General features: G+C 38.1%; 2 protein-coding genes across 6 annotated transcripts in view; one reads left to right on the plus strand and one right to left on the minus strand.

Moving 5' to 3' along the window:
* Positions 1 to 1,845, plus strand: part of LOC126871001 (eukaryotic translation initiation factor 3 subunit G) — a 41,682-nt gene extending 39,837 nt beyond the window's left edge. For 2 of the 3 annotated variants that reach the window (XM_050629325.1, XM_050629326.1), the window contains exons 2-3: positions 514 to 971; positions 1,056 to 1,845. In XM_050629325.1, the coding sequence (XP_050485282.1) occupies positions 527 to 971; positions 1,056 to 1,468 (858 nt within the window). In that variant the 5' untranslated portion in view covers positions 514 to 526 and the 3' untranslated portion in view covers positions 1,469 to 1,845. Of the gene's footprint in view, positions 1 to 3; positions 164 to 513; positions 972 to 1,055 lie in introns of those variants that run through there. The other variant, XM_050629324.1, reaches the window with a different exon arrangement.
* Positions 1,846 to 2,023: 178 nt separating this feature from the next.
* Positions 2,024 to 22,185, minus strand: part of LOC126870980 (neprilysin-2) — a 38,738-nt gene continuing 18,576 nt past the window's right edge. For 2 of the 3 annotated variants that reach the window (XM_050629270.1, XM_050629272.1), the window contains 9 exons: positions 10,058 to 10,206; positions 7,176 to 7,313; positions 6,612 to 6,857; positions 6,169 to 6,380; positions 5,623 to 5,799; positions 5,041 to 5,535; positions 4,649 to 4,940; positions 4,300 to 4,550; positions 2,024 to 3,571 (listed from right to left, as the gene is read on the minus strand). In XM_050629270.1, coding sequence (XP_050485227.1) covers positions 3,233 to 3,571; positions 4,300 to 4,550; positions 4,649 to 4,940; positions 5,041 to 5,535; positions 5,623 to 5,799; positions 6,169 to 6,380; positions 6,612 to 6,857; positions 7,176 to 7,313; positions 10,058 to 10,206 — 2,299 coding nt within the window. In that variant the 3' untranslated portion in view covers positions 2,024 to 3,232. The remainder of the gene's footprint in view (positions 3,572 to 4,299; positions 4,551 to 4,648; positions 4,941 to 5,040; positions 5,536 to 5,622; positions 5,800 to 6,168; positions 6,381 to 6,611; positions 6,858 to 7,175; positions 7,314 to 10,057; positions 10,207 to 22,185) is intronic. The other variant, XM_050629271.1, reaches the window with a different exon arrangement.

The following is a 22,185-nucleotide window of genomic DNA, read 5'->3' on the forward strand; positions in this document are numbered from 1 at the left end:
TGTTTCAAAAAACCACCACTAGAGCGGCTGACACGCCAATTTATCACATGCGGAAAATTCTCCATTTCGGCTCATTTTCATTTACGTTTCGTAGGGTTTGCTTTCTGTCAATTTTCTATAATAATTGTGTTCGCATCGATTCCTTGTGCAATAACTTTGAGCGGTAAATATTTACACTAATATATTTTCATCAAAAGATCAAGTTTCTACCGCCACATTATTTTTACAATTTTCTAACGTAAACGTGTCTTTTCTCATAATGTGTTCACTATATTAGAAAATACAATATTGTAAATTCCTTTTATGTGACGCTTACTTTGTTACGTTTTAATTATTTGTTGTTTATTGTAATTAAACAGTTTTAATATTATCAATATCGTTTCATTTATTAATGTTGCTACTTAACCTATTGCGTCACGTCTGTCACGTATTCAAAGCAGTTTAATTTTATATTTTTCATCTATTATTGAATAATTTGAAAATATCATTAATAGTAATATTTGTCTGTATCAGGTGAATTACGGGAATGCCTGTAGCAGAGGTGAAATCCAGCTGGGCAGATGAAGTAGAAGAAGAGGGAGGAGCGTTGCCTCCGCCTTCAGAGACTTATGAAAATGGGTTTAAAATCCTCACTGAATACAAGTACAATCAAGATAATAAAAAGGTCAAGGTAGTTCGAACATATAAGATCGAGAGACGCGTTGTTTCAAAGACAATTGCCGCCCGTAAAAATTGGGCAAAATTCGGAGACTCTGCAGATGACCGACCTGGACCTAATCCTGCTACTACAGTTGGAGGTGAAGATGTCTTCATGCAATTCATTTCTAGTAAAGAAGAGGAAAATAAGGTTGAAGAAGATAGCCTTGACAAGTTGAAGAGTATGGGAGATAAAGGTGTAGTTAAATGTCGTAATTGTAATGGAGACCATTGGACTTCCAAATGCCCTTACAAAGACACTGTCCTTGCTGGAGGTATGTTTCATTATGATAAATTAATTTTTGGAAAGAAACATTTAAGATTATATAATTCTATGGAATATGTGATTTAATTTGCAGGTAAAGTGCCTGATGATAAAAAGCCACTTATTAATACTAGTGCTCCTGGAGCAATGACAGAATTGAAACCTCAGGGTAGTAAATACATACCACCTGGTATGCGCGATGGAGGCAGTAAACGAGGAGATTCTATGCAGATGCAAAGACGTGACGATACTACTGCTATTCGTATTTCCAATTTATCAGAAAGTACTACAGATGCAGATTTGGATGAACTTGTCAAGCCATTTGGATCTGTTCTTAAATTTTATCTTGCAAAGGACAAACAAACTAATCTTTGCAAAGGATTTGCATACGTACATTTCAAATATAGAGTGGAAGCAGCAAAAGCTATTGCTACGCTTAATGGGTATGGTTACGATCACCTTATCTTGAACGTAGACTGGTCAAAACCGCAGCAGCAAAGTAATTGAGATAAATGAAAATTCAAGTTTCGTTACTTGGATTACACACCGCGTAAAAATATAAATGATATGCAAATGTTTAATTGTGACACCAGGAGCAGAGTACAATACTTTTCATTTCAAATTTTAATGCATTGCACAATAAAAATTGGCGTAACAAATATATTCATAACAATGTTCATAGTTTGTTAATGTAATTATTTAAATTATATGCGATCAACTAGAAAATGGTAACTCTGCTTCCTGGTGTCACAATTTATTATCATTTTTAATTCATTCGAACATGACGTTCTTGTATTCGTTACTTTAAAAAATGATGTATCAATTAAAATGTAATTTGTATTCTTATCTTTTTTTTGATCAAAAATAAATAATATGCCATGAAACTTGGAGCGTCTTTATTAGATGTTAACAATTCCTATGTCAGGTATTTTATGATTCTATTTTATTCAAGGAATTGTATAATATAACTAAAAAATGTATACATTTTTGCAATGTATAACATGTAAAAAGAGATTCGTATTCAATTCTATTGTCAAATTTAAGATGAAATCTTCTCTTCGATATTTTTCTAAAAATTTTATATTCAACAAAAATACATTGGATACATTTAAACCTAAACTGAATACATTTAAACTGTTTAAACTTAAAATAATATGATATTATAATAAATATAAGTAGTATCGCTGGTTCTAAGTGTTAGATCCTCACGCGGTAATGTTGTGATTGAAATCGAGAAACAAAGAAATTACGATACAAATAAACGCTTATGCGATACATAGATGCAAAAACAAAAGTAAAATAGTACAAAAGTAATTACACAGGTGTTTATTCATCACCTGTACGTTAAAAACTACGATTAATACTACATTGTCTAAGTACTTTGAAATGGTAACTCTAATGAACAACCTTACGCTGCTCAACGGAGCCTAATGAATATCATACAGATAGCAAAAAAGCACGTATTAACTTCATCGTTTAATACATACATATATATAAATATATATATTAATAATATATATATATATAAATATATATATATATATCAGTAAAACAATGTCATTTGAAAATATAATTAACAATACAATTATATATATATATTTTTTTGTTTGCGCGTCATCCTACAGTTTTAATCGAAAGACCGTTTTCACTATTTTATTGTCGTTTCCTATAAAATCATCACAGTTTAAACGTGTCCATTTTCGTTCCATTTTTCTTCAATATTTCAGAACCTACAACACCCGCTTATCCGATTTCTCAGAATGCAATTACAGAAAATTTCAAATCATCATGACGCGCTGCCTCGTTTCTCGCCGGTTTCTTTATTTACAATACTAGTCGGAACTCGGACGTCTCTCTCATAAAAAAGGACTTATATATTAGCGAACAATGTTAGTAACATGCACTGTGTAACCATGTAATTCAAGTCAATTTATGAACGAGGATCTCTTTGGGCATCTTTAGTGAGATCTTTCTCGAGCACGATCGTGCCTCTAAATTGAATTTCATCAGTTCCACTGCTACCGAAGCACCTTCACTTTTATTCCTTAAGCAGATCCCATCATGATTTACGACGATCCGCCGAGCTACACGCAAATTTTATTTCTAACAGTTTCCGCTGACTGAACCAGATTGTCAATTCTAACGAAACTTCCAGAGGAAAGCTGTTTCAGACATGAATCATTTCTTCTTTAACATTTTGAAGAACAAATTTCATCGCTGTCGATTAGCTATAACTTCTGCTATCTCATTGTTCTTGCACTGTATTGATCTTTACCAAACAGCGCATTTCTTTTTGGGATTCATCTTCGAGCCAAGAGGGCAGTTGAAATCCTTCGAGAACTCCTCCATGTTGGAAAGTGGCCCCAGAACACGGAATTTACCAGGGCTGTGGAAACCAGTGGTAATGCGAAGTTTCATCGCTTCCGGCCTGTACTTACTACACCAAGTGTTCGCTGCACTGATCCAGAACAATTGTTCAGGACTATAAGGGAGTCCTGGCAATTTTGGCTCCGCATGATTTCTTTGTACCCATTCTTGATATGCTAAATAGGCTTCTTTTATTCCTCCGTTGTCGGCGATATTCTCACCTTGAGTATTGATACCATTTAACTGTAACAGGAAACGAAGCGATTCTTTTTTATATGTCTAGATTTCCTTCTTTCTGGATGAATATTTAAGACATGCATTATTTTCTAAACGAATGAAAGTAAGAGAAGGAGGAAGAAATATAACGTTGCATTTAAATTTCTATAGCGTTATTATACATGCCTTCAAATCTTTAAACGAAAGATTTATAAATTATGACGTTTCATCGTCTATTTAAAAAACAGTGAACTCGCGAAATTGATACTAAAAAAGAAGGAAACGAAAGAACGTCATCAATATTTATATCTGTATATGCCTAGTTTCAATAAACCTTAGCGGGCAAAAAAGTTGCGTATTATAACAAAATAAAACTGTCAAGAACATGTTCGTTGTTTAAGAAACATTATTCTACGTTAAAATAACTAGTCTACCAAGCCAAATTTCGTGTCTATACCAGCTGTTATCTAACGTTTGATTCACAAGTGCGTATTATGCACGAGTTTGACCTCTGTGAGAAAAAATTCGATATTTGAATATCATCGACGAACATCATCGATGAGCGTTATTTGCATCGTAAGAGCTCGATAAAGTTTACGTAAAGTAATGTATAGAATAAAGAGATTGACATTCCTCAATAGCCCTAAAATTAGAATCCGTATTAAACAAATATTTATATCGGTTGACGCAAATGATCGTGGACAATTGAGAATGAGGAAGAAACAAGACAGCGTATAATAAAAGTCGATCATTACGTTCAAGTTAACATCTTCCACGGTATAGTTGCCGTATTGGTGAATAATACACTCTGCTTTTTCCAGATACTTTTCTTTTGTTTGTGGTGCCCACCAGTCGACCAGATTTCCGTTTTTATCGAACTGCCTGCCCTGATCATCGAAGCCATGCGTTATTTCGTGGCCAATAACGAAACCGATAGCGCCATAATTCATATACCTTGGTCGATCGTTACTAAAGAAAGCACCTTGCAAGATACCAGCGGGAAATTCTGCAAAAGCATTATACAAACGTTATCGTCTCTTTGGTATCAGTCAACGATTTATTACGAAATTATCATTCCATCGACTTTTATAAAACGATACTCACGTATACTATTCTCGATGGACGAATAAAAAGCATTAACGATGGCGGGTCTTCCGTGAGTTACCCAGTCGGTCTTGTTCACAGGTTTTCTCAGTTTACTGAAAGAATACTCGACCCCGAATAAAGTCAGATTTAAGATACCTTCTAGGTAATTATCTGTCGTTAATTCCAGTTTCTCGTAAAATTTCTCCAGTTTCTTGTCGTCCAGTAATTCGTCGGGGTAGGCGATGTGACTGGACATGCTGGCTGCTTTGTTCAGAGCACTCTTTCTCGTTTCTTCGTCCATCCAATCAACCTAAAGAACGTCAAATTATCTTTAAATTGAAAAATTTGGAAGCACTCATCGTGGTATTGTAGGTGGAAGCGATAAGTCTTCTCATCTGAAACAAACATACCTTTTTGAGTATCTTAGTGAATTCTTGCCTAATATCAGCCACCATGTCTACAGCGTTTTTCTTGGCATCCTCTTTGAAGTATTTCCTAACGTACATCGCGCCGACGCTTATGGCCAAGCTACTGGAAACTGTATCGATGCACTCCTTCCATCTGGGTTCTCTCTCCGTTTTTCCGCTTAACGCCGTGGAATATTGCAGTTGTCTCTTGCGAATTTCGTCCGTGAGATAGCTTACAGAAGATGCGGCTGCTCTCCACATCACATAGTTAGCTTGTACTCTTTTCGGCGTGGTGGCTAATAATTTTTCCAAGCTTGTGATGTAATTTGGAACGCTAACGATCACGACTTCCTCTTCGTCTACTTGAGCACTAGTCGCCAGAAGAGTGTTGAAGTATTCCTTCCACGGGATACTGGAATAGGTCTTGGATAACTCTCGTATCGTCATGGGGTTGTAGAGCAGAGTAGCGTTGCGACGTTTTTCATTCGGCAAAGAAATCTGCAGAATCAGCGTTATATTCGACTCGTTAATCATTCCGTGTTGTTTTGTATATTAACATACGATTTGATTTAACAACTAACGTACATTGGCAAGTTTCATCTCAAATTCCAACGACTCCTTCAATTCAGTTTTTGCATCGGTTTTATTTGCTCCAAGAATTACCGCGATATCGACCATGTAGCTGTAGTAGGCTTGCACGATTTTATCGTCGAAACCTTTGGATAAATATTCGCGCGATAATCCAAGGGCTGCTTGATCCAACTGCAAGAAAAAAACATTTTCAAATTCCACAGAAACAAGATTCTTAAATATTAAATTTCAAATCATCACATTACAAATCGTCTATTCATTTGGCAAACAAAATTACAATTAGCAAGAAACGCGTTTAAACTTAGATAAATATTGAATTATAATTGTAAATGTAATTTGAATTTTCAAGCAATAATTACCATTGCAAAATTCCGCTAAACGGTACAATCTTTAAGGAAAGTTAAATTTGCACGAACAATTCGCGCGTTTGACTTCTACGTTTCGTCGATGTGACTCTGTTTGAGAACGATTTCACGTTGGCTCGAGAGATTAAAGTTTTACGGGCACGCGTAAAGATTGAAAATTCGTTCTGATACGTACGTCGATTGTTCGTTTCGTGCTGTTTTTCAGATCAACGCCGATACTGAAATCTATAAAGTAGTCGACAGAGTAACCCATCTCGCGGAATTTGTACACCGACTCCTTCCAGTTAAACTCATTTTCGTTCCACTGGTCACCTTCCAACACAGGCCAGCCACCGAGCTTTTGCAAAATGTTGAGCAAAGGGTCTAAACCTTGCTGCTCGATGACCGCTGAAATAATTACATTTTCCAATCTGAGTATCTTATTTAATAGCTGCTAAAAAAAAAAAAAATTCCGTAATCACCCGACCACATATTTTCTCAATCCGTTTTATGTTCTTATTTGTTTCTTCCGCTAACTAAGATACGTCCTGCGATTACCGTTTAACATTTTCCACATACATTTTACTTGCTTATTGCAAGCAGGAGATAACCAATCCAAGTACATATGTATGTACTCACTCTTGTTCATGCAAGCCTTGTATAAATTCTTGGCGAGTCTGAACGGTTTCGGTTCATCCGGTGAACTTTTCTCCTCGATACTGGCTCTTAGCTGGTTCTGCAGCTCGTCGCTAATTTCAGTGAACGTGTTTACGCTGGTCTTGTCATCCGGGATGATGGTAGACTTGAGAAAACCACCGCAAGCGAAATCGTAAAAGTCGTCGCACGGTTCTACCTCGGAATCCATGTTCTTCAACAATCTAGCGGCTAAAGTTTCACGATTTAGCGCTATTAGTAAAATTACTTTCGTGTCGTAATGAAATAGTACAGCGGTAGACAACCGAAATGAACATTCGCGACGATAAAACTTTTAGAAACGTTTGCAACCTTAATATTTATGATCTTTATGTAAATTTCAACATAAAGATGTTAAAAAAAAAAAAAAAAAATGGAAATTCAGTTGAAAAGATGCTACCTGAAAGTTGAAAAGTAAACTACCTGTTACGGTTATCTAGGTCGACCGGATTGGCTAAAAGTTTTATCGCGACGAATAATTTTGTCGAAGTCGATGAAATTTTTACTAACCCGTATGGATACATTCTTTCGTGTAACATACGTCCTCGTCACAGCCGGATCCTTTGTCAATGACATGAACGCCTTTGTTCCGTTGATATCCATTTAGGGCATCGGCTGTGGATGGTAATCCCTCTGAGTTAACAGGATCTACTCTCGTGCAGGCGCAGATGCAGGTGCAGTTGCAACACAAAAATAATGCAGGACCACGATGTTAATGATTGTTAGTGCCGATCGTTTTTTAAGCCATGATAACAAGCAATCTTATCGTCTAACAGAGTACGGATTTCTACTATTAAATTTTATTTCTATTGCATTTACATAGTGCTGTACCGTATATTCGTAAAGTCCTATTTTTCACCAGGAGAAGAATCATTCAAGATGAATGCAAGATACGAAAGCGCTTTCCACGTATCGTATCCACCTGTAACGAGTAGCTAAAAGAGCGGTCTCGAAGAGTATCTCGAGTGATAAGAAGGTGTGGCAGAATAAATACGCTCGTTCGAGAACGAGGAACGTAAAGCGATCTAACCGTTAAACCCCGTCTAACCAGTGGCGTGTCTCTACGTTGTTCCAGTCGCTATTCGCTTCACAGTTTGAACGAACCTTCGTGCAAACACGTGCAACGCGATGCCGCTCAAAGTGTAATCGCAGTAATCAACCTTAAGCGATTGATCCATTCAAACGTGTACAACCACCTCCCCTATCAATCAACGCGAATTCATTGAAAAGCCTGCAACAACCGCGTTCGTCTACGGCGTTCGTTCCCTTTCTCGTTAAAAAGCATCGTTGTTCCTCCAGAGAAAGCGAGAATAGAGACGCGAGAAAAGGCTTCGCTAGTCGTTCGAAGGCTTACACATCTACGAAAGTCGAGATACTCCGACTGGATCGTAAAACCGATCGTTTTATTCTCATCGATCGACTTCATGACCGTTCGCGAAGAAGAAAAAGAAACATCGTATCGGCGCCATCGTCTCGACGATTAGTTTCTAAAACATGATCGTTTGCCGATGATCCGTAAAAATATTCCGATGATTCATATTTGGTTGTTTCTTTAATGATGGCAGCGGGTGGTCGATCGATACTCGATCGAAAATATACAGATTGGAAAGCCGGGCTTCTTATTTAGTTCGCGGGCGTGGATCGCCGAAAAGCACGACCTGGCCCGGCTGAGTAACTCTCAAAACAATGATCACTTACCTCGATGCGTCAGAATCGGGACGCTCTTATTGACGTCACGACCTTTATACGTTAAATAACGCGTTTCGGATGTGATACGGTATATCCTTCGTCGGCCGATCGTTATAACGAAAGAAAGAGGAAATGTGTATTCGCGGATTCACCATACCGTATAAAGTTACGCGATTATCGCACGAGCAAGTCCGACTTACTCATATGATCGTAATATCTCGTAGACGAGAGAAGGGTAAGACGAGAGTGCTGTTTTTTGGGTTTGATTTCACGATTTATCTAGTACACGCTACGTTCAGATACGTTAAACGTTACGTAATATCCATTACGTGTATTTTTATCGATCGTTCTTGGTCATCTACGGGTAGTGGTACGAAATTTGGCCATTTGAATCGCCAATGATACGCGTGGTCAGTTGGTACGTATTTCGTTTCGTATATGTGTCGAACTAGGAAAGAAATGGGGTAAGTTACGCAACGCACCTGTAGAAGGTAACGAAACTAATTAATACATACGTATATCCTTGGATAAATAGATTTTACATAACGACAACACGATATAAACATTCGTCAGGTACGGTTAGTAACGGCGATTAAGACTCTCCCGATGGTAGATCGATAGTTTAAACTAAATTACTACGATTCCAAAGGCTAGGACGACGAAATTTAACGAAGGAAAAAAAGAACATTAATATATCGACTTGTTTTATGCAACAATACGATATTTCGAGAAACCAAGAGAAGCGCGTAGATTCGCAAGGATAAATCAACGTGAGAAAATAGGTCGCACGTGACACTATCTGTCAATGAAATTTATGACGACTCGATCGTAAGCCCGTTTGGTCAGCTTTCACGCGACTGAAATTCCTTTTTAATATTTTCTTTCGACGTAGCCACGAAACCGTTATCAAACCGTTTCCTCGTGCAGGAGATCGAGAAGCTTGTCGCTTCCGAATTTTTATCGGTTGAACGAATTGAAACGGCAGAGAAAGAATTTGCAAGGAAAGAAACGGATAAAATGCGCAGTCTAGTTATTATGTGGAACTAATTTCTATTTAAGTCCATCGCAATTTATATAAAAAGAAAAAAAAAGAAAAAAAAGAAAAGAAAAAGAAGCAACGCCATTGAGGAAGACAGTGCGCGAGCCGGCAAAACTTTTACATCTATCCGATCTTTCTTAAAATCATTTAAAAAGCCATAATACGAGTTGCAACGGAAACAATTTACGGATTATCATCGGACAACCGGTTTCTTCGTTTCCTCGTTGTTTCGAGATACGCGACGATCACTTTGAAGCGCTAATTACAGAATTTTGACGAAAACTGATATTCACGATACGAATCATAGGACTCGATTGATGTTTCAACGATTGTTAATGGTAGCCATTAAACGATGTTAGACAGTGTTTTAATTGCAGCGGAAGTGTAACGATGGTTCGTCGTCTTCGTGAATCCACGTTGAAAGTAATTATGGCATTTATAAGCTCGTTAAGGCGTGTACTTGAGTCATACGACCTAACTACAGGAGTGCAATTAGTCAGGGAAAGATATGGAGAACGCGATTCTTATCAAACTCTCTACATGCTTCGACCACGATCGAGAACGAGTATTCGATATCGAATACACTTTGTACGACATCGTGGATTCAGGCATAGGTCAAGATCTTTCGCAAATCGTCAAACTGTGCATTTGCAGATATTCTTACCGTTTCTGGATGACGCGTCGCAGGTTGCAGTGTTCGCAGCCAGAACACCAAGTGCAACAGCCAACGCGATGCATAAAAGCACTCCGCAAACTGCTATCACGGTTAGCCCGCGTTCCAACGTCGATCTCCTCTTCCACCACGTTGGATTTCTGAAACAAAACATAGAATGGTCGAAACGAATATTTTTTTCCTCTCGACAAACTTCTCTTCGCGATCGTTTCATTGTATTATTATCGGTCTGTTTTATCACGAGAAACTTGCGTTTCACGCGATTTGAAATTAACAAGCCAGTAAATAAAGTTTCGCAATGAAAATAAAAAACGATGATGTCAATATTTCTCTTCTCCCTTTCTATCGCAGTGTTCATCTGAACGTCGATAATCTCGCGCTTTTTATAGGAAAAAGAGAGACATGTTAACCGAACGATAAGAAGATGGAAGAGGCATGTGGCGAGATTTTTAACACTGGAATTATCGAAGATATAAAACTGCTATCAAAGATATCGGAATGAAACGACGTAGGAGAAAATATATAACGCAAAGGAAAACGAGTCTCTATTCGTCGTATCAAAAATCACCTCGAACCTTCAGAAAACGCGTATTCGTAAATTTCTACATCGAATTATTTTAAGAATCTACCGATGCCAGATTTAGGCACAGATTAACAATTTCTACCACATATTTGGGAATTTCGTTTTACGCAATTTGAATTTTAACGCGAGGCCCGTCCAGGCACGTGACCGTCGATAAGATTTATGTCGCTCCTCGCGTATTTATGTCCTTGGAAGGAACTGGTAGATCGTACACGATCCACGAAGATCAATCTTCTTCGCTCTGCTAAACAGCAGCGAGTAGTAAAAGTCGGCTGTTAATGGAAATACGTCGGAGTATAGTTTCGTGTTAATGGTTTCGCGAACCTTGAAGTCTATGTCGAATTAACCGCAAACTATGATTCACAAGAAAAGAGTTCGAGAAAATGGAACTCCATGAGCGTCGATGATCGTCATTTTTATAGTTTCGCGGTGGTACGGTTTCGAAATAGGAAAACCGGAATAATAGCTTCCTGTTTCGTCGTAAATAAAATCTGTTAGAGAGAAAATCGCATTTTTTTTCACATATACGATATCTCGTAGGATTTCGTAGGAAATAAGACGTAAGGTATTTTGTAACTTTAATAAAAATTCGTATTTTAATAAAAATGAAAATGTAAGACCCAAGCAGAATATCTGGTCGCTGCGATCAATTTTATTCAAATTCAAATTCAATATCTTCTTTTTTAAAGAATAAACAAGTCTCTAAATGACGATTATATAAGCATTAGTTTTACAATTATATCCATCCTTTACGTAAGTTTGGAGATTAAGCGGATGAGAAATGGAATTCTTGCGAATCCTCTCATGAATAGTTACAAAGCCGCAATTTATTACTCGGCAATCATTGGATCTCGTCCTACATGAACGAACCGCTGCGGGCAAAACACAATAATTACTTTTGTTACTTTGTAAAAACGTTTCAAACATTACCTTTACACGCGTTTATCCCTCTTTTATGACTCATCATCCGTCTACACATCCCCCTTTTTTTTTCAATCCCATTTCACTTTTTATAAATCACGCTGCAATATATACTTGTACTTTCACGAAGTAAAATTAATTTACCGATTGCGAGGCGAATAAAGCGATAGTAGTAGCTCGAAAGCGTTAATAAATTTAATAATAATAACGCGAGGGATCATGGAAAAAGCAACGATGATATAAACGTTTCAGAAATACGTTTCAAGATAGAATAGGATTCCGTCGAAAAGATATATACATAATGGTCATTATCGATTTCTTTTGTTGCATTTACCCGCATTGTCACCTCATAGACACAGATCGTTATTCATCGTGACACAACATCGTATTGCGCAATTCGTGTTCTTTGTAAGCTGCGTAACGATTAATCGTAACGCTATTCTTTCAACATTTCCAACAAAATCGAACGGTAATCGAGAAAATTGACAAGGCAGATAAATATCGGAATGTAACAATTTTCCGCTTGATATTATACCACTGTGTATCGTATATCTCTTTCATCGACAATAAGCAATGGTAACATAGATCCGAGTATTGATTGTAAATAAATAATATGTCAATAAGCATAACGCAAACTAGAAGTAAGTGTAGTTATCACGAAATGTTCGTCTAACTTTGAGATAATAACAGACGAAAGTCCATGCAATAAACAAATACTACTACTACTACTACTGTTATTACTATTACTATTGCCTACTATCATACTACTACCATAGTAGTTTTGTGTAAAAACGTTTCTTTATAATTCTGGATTCAGAAAGCAGTCGATAAAGCGTCATCTTTTTATCGCGCGTGGTATAAAACCACGGCTCGCCAGACTGTGTCGCTGGAACTAGCGGTTCGACCCTTTTCCCCGTAGATTCTACGCTCTACGCGAATAATTGCAGCAGTACGAACGAGCGTAGAACGTTGAAACCAGTCACAATATTCTTCTAGATCACCGTTACGCAGAACCTGATTACCTTTCGATAGCGAGTAGTAGTAGCTCGAGTTGGCGGCCAAGCGTGAACTGAAACAGCTCGTACAAATACTACTTAAACGAGCGAAATGCGTTCATTGTTAGCAACATACGTAGACGTAATTTTTTATCTTTGTATTATTTGTAGTAATTTCGTTCGGCTTCTTCGCGATTCTGTTTTTCTTCCATTCGACCGCTTAACGTCGTTTGTATTATATTATCGTTTCATTGGATTTCTATTTTGTTAGCTGTTACGTTAAAATAAAATATATTTTTTATTTTTATTTTATTTATTCTTAGTCCACGCGTTTCGGCTTTGGACGACTTTCGGTTTACATCTCTTATAATGCCCTTACATCTCGTATATTTCTCTTACTCTAGCGTTTCTATTAAAATTCGATATATCACATTGTAATATACGCTAACGAAAACCGGATCAAATTTTTGAACGCATCTAAACGCGACGTGTTTCGAAATAACTATAATAAATTTGAACAGTAGGAAGTACATTTGCCGTACAATGTTTCAACGTTTCAACGTATACGTTGAAAAGATTTGTTCGATCGATCATGGGTGTAGACGATATAGTGGCATTTATCGATAAAATACAGCCCAAGGCTAACTGCTATAACTTATTCAGCTTATTGGTCGTCGCGTAAGAAAATTAGATATTTCCCAATACTAGCGACGAAGCGAAGAATAGCATAAAACCCGTCGATACTTATCTACGATGACGAAGATTTTTTAATTTCTGGTTTCGCTAGACACATCGTATAGATATCGATCATGGAAGATAAAATTGCAGAATATTTCAAACTTCGTCTCTGTTAGTTTCTGTTATTCGAATATCTACTATTCTAATATTCTACTCTTTTGTCTACGAATGTTCCAAAAGTAATCAATATCGATGTTCTATCGTGTAATCTGTAGCTTCGTTATTTGGAAGATTATTAATTCGTTATTAATTCAAATAGCGGTGGTTCAACTGTACTTTCAATTAGAACATCCTATGCAAAGTAAAGTAGGAAAGAAATACATAGGCAGTAACCATAAATACCGTTTTATAATTTCCGCTGTAAGAATTATGGCTAAATACCGTGCTAACTCTTTTCGTATCGGAAGAAGTTTGACATTAGTACCGCATTTAAGTGCAACGTTTAAAGCGTGTAAACTTTTCAATTGGCAGACGTAACAACGTTATTGGGCAAATAGGTGAACGTTCCCATAATAATAAATATTCTACACGCATAGGTACAATATATAGCTTCACGTTACTTACGTTGTTATATCTTTACGTCGTTTGTACAAAGTTTATGGACATAATCTCGCGATTATGTAATTCCTGGTTATTCACACTGCACGATAACCGTTTAATCGTTCTAGTAAAAAGGAATATTAATATGTAATTTATTCGCTCTTTACGCAAATATTATCAAACGAGGTTGATCGTGCTAATCTGTGTTTTGCCATTCGAGTCATCAATGAGCTTATCGCGATGTCTATTTTATGAAAGTTTCATTAACACTCGGTTAATAGCAAAAAATCGACCACTGCTCTCTCTCTCTCTCTGTCTTACGATATTTTTCTCTTTTTCTACTTTTTAACGTTGCGTGCCAATTAAAACATTTGAATTTAACTTTTTAGAATCAGAATCTTATTTGGTTATCGGAATAGCAAGCTGCGATTGATCGCAATTTCTTCGTCGATCCGAATCGAGCAACTACTAATTAGGATCAGGGTCAGTTTCACCCTAAAAACAGATACGTTTATCGTCTAGCACGATGTTACGTTTACGCAATCTGAGTGTCAAAGGGTGAAACGTGCCGCCATAACAAACTACAGAGTGCAAATGGAACAGGTTTATCTAAGATTAAATATTCCTTTGTCGCGTTTTAGACGCGCCTCCGAAACTCTCTTAAAACTCTACGCTTGGCGCATTGGCAACTACGTTATCGCTGCTAACTTTACGACAAAACTTAACAGCCCTGCCGTGCGAGTAGCGCAATCAAATTTTAATTAAAAGCAGCTCTCATCGCGTACGAGAGGCTTGATCCTCCTATCGTTTGCACACACGTAGGGTACTGGCATCGAGTGGCAACAAAGGCGAGAGAAGCGAGTAAATCGGCTCACCGCCGTTACAGTAAGTAAACCGTTTCAAGTTGGACGACGGCGTAGCGGGCGTCGAGCCGAGCAATAAGGTTCGCGACGCGATGCAACTCGAGTGTATTGACCTTTTCCAGGGACGGCGTGCACCGGGACGCTTCGAAGTCAATGGCCAAGCTCGTGATAAATCTCGAAGCCAGCTAAAACCTGGGAAAAATCGTTTGGAGCGTGTCCTTCTTTCCCCCCACGCGGTCGAATTTCCATGCCATTAACAGCGTCACGAAACCGACACAACAACGCGCTTCATCGTGTGAAAACTCGGTTACGATCACCCTGACACACTTCCTGTGCGAACGAAACAGCGATCCAGCGGTAAATATCGCGATGCTCGCCGCTCGCGCGATCGATGAATCGATAATGGGTAACTCGACCGTGTAACGCCACTCTTTTTGTTTTTCTCTCCTCTCTCCCTCTCTCTCTTTAGGATATTCTCTTAGAAGTGTCGTTTGGGTTAATGCGTGTATTCGTCGTGGGAAAAACTGGTCCTGACTCTGGTGCGTTTTACTTCTTCTTTATGAAAATGTCAGTCTCTGTTATTAACGATCGATAGAGAAATCTTTTTACGCAGTTAGAAGGAAAGGTTTTGAAAGCATCAATGTCGTTTGAACGAATGTATCAGCTATTTAACCATTCGACAGTGTCGTAAATTGCCGAAGAATCGGGAATGAGAGATATTAAAAATACATCAGACACGAGAATAAGCAGTAGGAACATTTAACGAGTGTTAAGTTAGGTAAGGTCCTTAAAAGTTTCGTGTAAAAGCATCAAGATTATCGAGAGATTATCAGAGAAGCACGAGGAGGCATCCCCTACTTTGCACTATCTGCCCTCGGGAGGACAAAATTAGTGGCCTGGTCGATTTCGAATTTGTCGCGTCAGTGGCCAGGCAATCACGCTTGGTCGCAAAACACGCGGAATAGATTGTTCGGACGATGTAAACAGCTTGGAAAACCAGCACCCAATATCCAATTTCACGTGGAACCGCGCAAACGTACTTAGTTCGATTCACGGAATAACAACAAGTTTCTTGGAAACTGCGCTCCAAGTAAATAACGCGCGATAAATCTTAAACGAAACGTAAATCGAGCAAACGTTGTACAAGTAGCGTTGCAATAATAATAACTTTTACCGTTAACGTCTGTTGGCTGTAAAGCAGCTAAGAATTTCGTTAAACTCTCTGGTTAGGAAACGATCCGATGAAGTCGTCGCTTCTCGCGCTTTGTCCATCGTTTTAATTTAATTCTCGATACTAATCGGTTCTTCGAAATATACTTGAACAATGGGTGTATTGTGTGCAACGAGGTGGAAGTAATGAGATGTTTTGTTGCCTTTTGCAGTTGAAATTCTCCGGTCAGGCCCGGTTGAACCTTCCAGCGAGCATTTCGTCGGTCAGGCGACCACGAAACCGTGTCGGATTGAAATGGTACAAAGCGAGCGTGGATTGCATGCTAATAATCGAATCGTATCTTTTGCACGTGCCCCGAGACTCGACCTTCTTCGGACCTTCTTATAATTTTTCCATTCCACTCGATCACTTTTATTTTTAGTTAACATCGTCGAAATCATCGCTTGATCATCGAAATCGAATTTAATCGGATCCTTTCGGTTTGTCGGAATAGAAGTTATTAGCTCAGCGAGGGAAATACCGTCGGGTAAAATTCGATAATTAAACAAAAAAAGAGAATCCATCGTTTCGTAATAAATAGCGCGTTTTCATATTCGCTGTCTATCGAAGTAAAATTTAAATGTAGTACTTAAACAATAATTAGATAGATATGGAAAGTAGCGTTCGATTATCCGACCATCTAAGTTCGATTGTTTAATTCCAAACATGAAATTAATTCTGCAATTCCATTGTTTACTTCGTCTCGTGTCCTCGAACTGCGCCGCCAGTTCTTCGCGATCTTGACCGCGAATGCCATAAACCACCTCTGCAAAATTCTCGCGGACGAATTACAATTCAATTGTCTGAAATTATACGATCGTTTTATATTCGCAGATTACACGATTCGTTAAAATTGGAGACGGCGAGTCTGCAGATTTCGTAGCTTCGCGTTCCACGGCTACTTTAAAACCTGCTTCCTCAATTTGCCAGTTTCGCATGGGACTTATCACGTTCAACGTTACGTTCGCTCGAGATTCTTAAAAAGTGCAGTTGCGAAGCGCAGTTTCTCCAATTTTCTCATTGAAGAGACGACGTGGGCGTCGAACGAGGTCCTCTCCGAGAACGAAGATCTCGCAGCAGCGTAGTACGGGTTTACCGGTATTCGCCTCGATTTTCAATTAATTCGTTCGAAACCGGGTTCCTTTCTTCGCTGACCTCTTTAACAGGAATTCGCAAAACTAGGGGACCTCGTTCGGCTGTTCTTCAGGGTGCACGCGATAAGGAAACAAAAGAGCGAGCGCGTGGAATACAAATTCGATTGGCTACCTTCGTGATATGTCTAGTTCCGTCAGGCGCGATACTTTGCGGTTTCAAGGTGACTGCAAATGCTTATCACGGAAGTAAAAAGTAGCAGGAAGAGACGAGATACTGGCAAAGGTGAAACGAATTTTAAAGCACGTTCGATGGAGGTTATCGTGCCCTTAAAGGTTTCAAAAAAAATCATCGTACACGTAAATTCGAATCCGATTTATCGAGCGTTTCTCGTACGTATAATCGTATATCGTTGTATTATCAGCGAGTCAATTTTTTTAAAACGTTAACGAAAAACATATGTACAAATACGTGCAATTCCAACGCCAGCCATGCTCGAACGATCGAACAATCGTCCTATATCGGTCTTGAACCAGTACTACGCGAAACAGTCACTTCCTGTAGAAAGTAACGTGTCTTTTTTTTTCTACAGAAGCCAAAGAAGTATGCTTGATAAGACAAAGATCTATCGGTAAATATAACCGGTTATGCACAAGCAGGTATGTAAACGAAGAACGTCGCGATTCAGCCATAATCACGTACCAGAGACAAGAACAATATTTCTTTTTCATTACTTCTTTACACAGTATGTATTGTGTGCAGATCGGTCGAGGATAGAACGAAAGGAATTCCACGTTGATTAGATTAAGCAGTATCGATACGAAATTTAAACAATTTTTTGGATGAAATTAATTTCCGAGAATCTCTCACGGCGAAACTTGTTCGCAAGTTTGAAATTTTAACGATAACGAGTCCTTGAAAATTAATTTCGTCCAAAATGTCGCTGGAAACAACGAAATTATCGCAAATATCTCTTAGGAAGTGGAGTATCGTGAAAGTATACACGCGAAATGGAAAGTGGTAAAAATAGAAGAAAGATGTGGTAGCAGCAAGACTGCTTTAAATTAATTTTATACGTTCTTTGTTATTGTTTTTCTTCCACTATAGACAAAAGCGTATAGAACGAGTTAAGAGAAAGTACATACACACGATATACTATAACAAGCAAAGTTCGCTAAAAAAGTTGTTATAAAACGTAACTTTAGATATTTTCTCACGTGTCCAAGCAAACGCACCTACGTAACTTGAGATTAACCAAAGCCAAATATACCGAACGAAAGAAATTCTAAACTAAATAAGACGTTTAGAACTCTGCTTAGATTCTGCTTGAACTTTACGTATCGAACTGAAACGTCAAAAATTATTTGTAGGAGATACCCGCTTTATTTTCTTTCCACAAATACACGTTTTCGGCTTAACACCTTAATTTCAATGAACGTTATCGTAACGACGCTAAAATATTACCGTATAATAAAACAATAAAATAGAATAAAAAATATACTAGGCGTGATATAGAACATTTAAAACTATCTTCTCTTTTTTCAATAAAAAAAGCAAATAAACTTTACATCTTAGACCATCGAACAGGATATTTATCGTGCACCATTTGTTTGCCTTGATTTCAAAATTCAACACGGCCGCGGTTGCTTGCAAATATTTATATGGTGCATCAGCATACGTACGATTGTTTTATTATCCTTCGATTCGCGTGGAACCGCGTAAAATGCTTGCAACACGCGCGACTTTCATAATTCATGCCGTGCAAACTGCGTGCGTGCATCTTTGGCTAAGTTTTATTTTAAGATCGCCAGGTTTCTCCCAGTTGGTCACTCGCTGGAAATCGACCACTTTCACTTCCTCTCTTACGAAGGCGTCGTAAAAATTTTGATAAAAAGTGCACCACTTTTTTCCTTTACTCCTTTTTATACCTGCAAATCGTATCCACATCGTGTCCAACGAATGGAAGAAAATCTGCGAATTTTGTTCGCACGTTGTTGTTTATTTTCGAAGAGCAACGAATTTACTTATACCATCGACTACGATATCGTCGACGAATTACCTAACCATCGACGTTGCTTATGCTGCTACGATAACGCGTGTTGCAACGTTAAGGTATCACAATAGCGTAACGTGGCGGCGTCGCGTCGTCAGGTCCAGGTATACGGTAGAAGCGGCAGCCAGAGATAATTAGCGTCATGACACAAACGACTTGTCCCATTTCATCGACAATTTAGCGCCGTCCGTATAAAAACTTATTAAACCGTTGAAATGTTACGCTACTAAGTTTACTCAACGCTTATCGACTTTATCTTAGAAATTCGAAAGTTTCTAAATTTCCTCCTCTTTTACGAACACTTTTATGCGACAGTTTTGGGTTTATGCTCTTGGCTTTCGTGGCCACAAGTTTTTTAACTTTAAGAAACGATTCTACTTTGTCGAATTTAATAAAATTTAACGAGACACCGGGATCCTGTTAAGCGTTTTATTTCTTTCCTCGATCATTTATTCATCAAGTACAACACCTTCGTTCTACGGACGAAATCATTGCTTCAGACGATTGCCTTGTCGTTAGAACCACTATATAATTAAATATATTAATTACGTTCCGAATTATCGATATGGTTGCTTTTACGAATGCATATGGGTACTTTGATGAACATGGCGAATCGCTAAAAATGTTACACCGAGCGAATCTGTTTTCAGCTGTTAATGAGATTGTAGCAATATCTTTGGCTCAATGTCGTGTATATTTCCGTTCCGTTTTTCTCTAAGATAAACGGCCACCTTGAACGAACACCGACGATAATGTCTTTATGAGACGAACGTACCTTGGATCTGTTGCCGAAGGAATGCCTGCATGCGGGTATTTTTCAATCGTTTCTCTATTTTTAAATTTGGCGGACGTGCAACAGCTTATGAATATACTAACAATTATCGTATTTCATAGGAAAAACATTGTATATTTTTAAAAGACAATCTGTTTTCGAATAAAGAGGAAACCGAGCTGTTACGCAACGGCGATCTTTAGTCCTAATTTGTAAATTTATTACGGTATTTCTTAAATAAAATAATGACTTCCCATTACGTACATCGCAAAGACTGTAATTTGTGTGAAATGAAAAATTGCATGGCCTTACAAATTTTACGACAGCGACTGCCAGCAGCTACAATTATTCAATTCAACCAATGTCTACGTATTCACGATATAACAACGTACACATATTTATCAACATATCTATTAATCGTCTTTATTGATTCTTCTTACTGGCAATATCCAAGTGTGATAAATAACGAAGGAAAAAAAAAGTTTATCTGCATACAATATACGAGGTAATTAAAAACGATGCTTCTTCTTACTTTTCACTTGCTTTCACCCTATTTGCATTCACGAATTTCCTTTTACACGCTTCATTTCACAGCTTGAGAAAATAACATGCAAGAAAAGCGATTAAATGTAACAATAACATTCTTTGTTATAAGCGAACGAGATGTATAATTGCAGAACATCGTGAGTTTACTTAGTTAGTGGAAAGTTGATCTACGATAGAAAAGAAACCATTGGTATTATCTTTAACATATCGTCGATAGTTTATTTTCCAGATAAAAATCTATTTCTAGGTAGTCTATGGATGTAAGATTTAACAGATTTTATATAGCAGAAGCTTTTGCTTGATACGAGCGAATAAAATAGGAAGAGGAGGAAACGGTACTCGTTTAGATCACAAGCGCAGAAATTGATTTTGCACCTCGTTCGTTTCACAATCGCGCAACGTATTGTATTCGCTTCCATTTACCGGTTCACGGGAAATTTCATCGAAACAAAGATCGTTATTATCGTTTGAATTATCGTTATCCCATTTATCGACCGTGAAACCACGCGGAATCAATAAAGGAGAGAGGCGACTGTGCGATCGTCGGAGAAGCGACGCAAGGTTGTCGCGATTGTTTGCAAAAATGATTTAGAAGGTGACCCCGCGAAGGACCTGGAAAAAGAAATCGAGTCGGTGTATCGGAAACATGGCGTCGAGGAAGCGATAAGGTTGGTCGCGTGAAATCAAGCTTAAAATTCAAAACGACGCGACGTTGGAAAGTGCGAGCTATTTTCCACGTAGATTTCTCTGGACGATCGACCATTTGAAATGTTTAAAATTCGTTCCATGCGTACACGGTGGCTGCGAGGTACAAGAAACGTATCTTTAAATTCTATGCAAATAAATAGAAATGCAACATTATTCTCTGCAATTAATTGAACGTACGCGTAAGCATTTCCTTATATGCTCGCAGTTGTGTTCATTCATGAAAAACCGGCCAGTGAAATAATACTATAACCGTATATAACGGTATAATTTATGCAAGCGGAATAAAAAGGTAACGTTAAAACACGTATGTAGGCAAAGTAACTTATATATCGTTTTGTCGACAGATGCATATTTCGAGCAACGAAGATTCTCATTTAAAGATCGCGATCGATTCTATAGAGTTTGACCAAATTTGTTCTGATCTTCGAACGAACGTTGTGATAATTAATTAACGGATCGATCGTTTTTCGATCATCGCAATATAATACACGATATAACATAATAGCGTGAAACTGACTGCGAAGAACTTTCACCGTGACTCGAGCGTAAGGCACGATCACAACGATCGATGTGTCTTCGATGCTGGGTACGTTCACCGCACGTTTCCTCGTCTCGAAATGCATGTCGCGTTTGCAAAAACTCGGGCGCAAAACATTTTTGATGCAATCGATTACCGAAGTGGCTGATCGCAGTCGTGCGTCACCATCGGCATTCGCGTTATAACCAGCTGTGAACACGAGAGTTCGATCAAGACCGTGTCGATGTCCCGCGACAAACAAAATGGTCGTGCTAAGAAAACCTTTCAACCGTATAACATCGAAGCGTCTTAATAAAGTTTTCAAATCCTTCCATCTATTGTACAATTATACAACGATCCGTTGATCTGCGTGACTCTCGTTATGAAACGTGACGGATGATCGTCTAGTTTAATTCTGCTGCATATTTTTCCATCGTTTTCGAACGAATCGTATTTTTCTAGCGTTGGAAAATTTAGTAAATTCGATGAAAGCGCGAAAGAACGGAGAACAGTTATCGATAGACGAGTTCCGATCGTACGTTAAAGATATTTTGAAAACATGGAAATTTGTTTTCTATTGA

The sequence above is a fragment of the Bombus huntii genome, chromosome 11, assembly GCF_024542735.1.
Source record: "Bombus huntii isolate Logan2020A chromosome 11, iyBomHunt1.1, whole genome shotgun sequence".
Lineage (NCBI taxonomy): Eukaryota > Metazoa > Arthropoda > Insecta > Hymenoptera > Apidae > Bombus > Bombus huntii.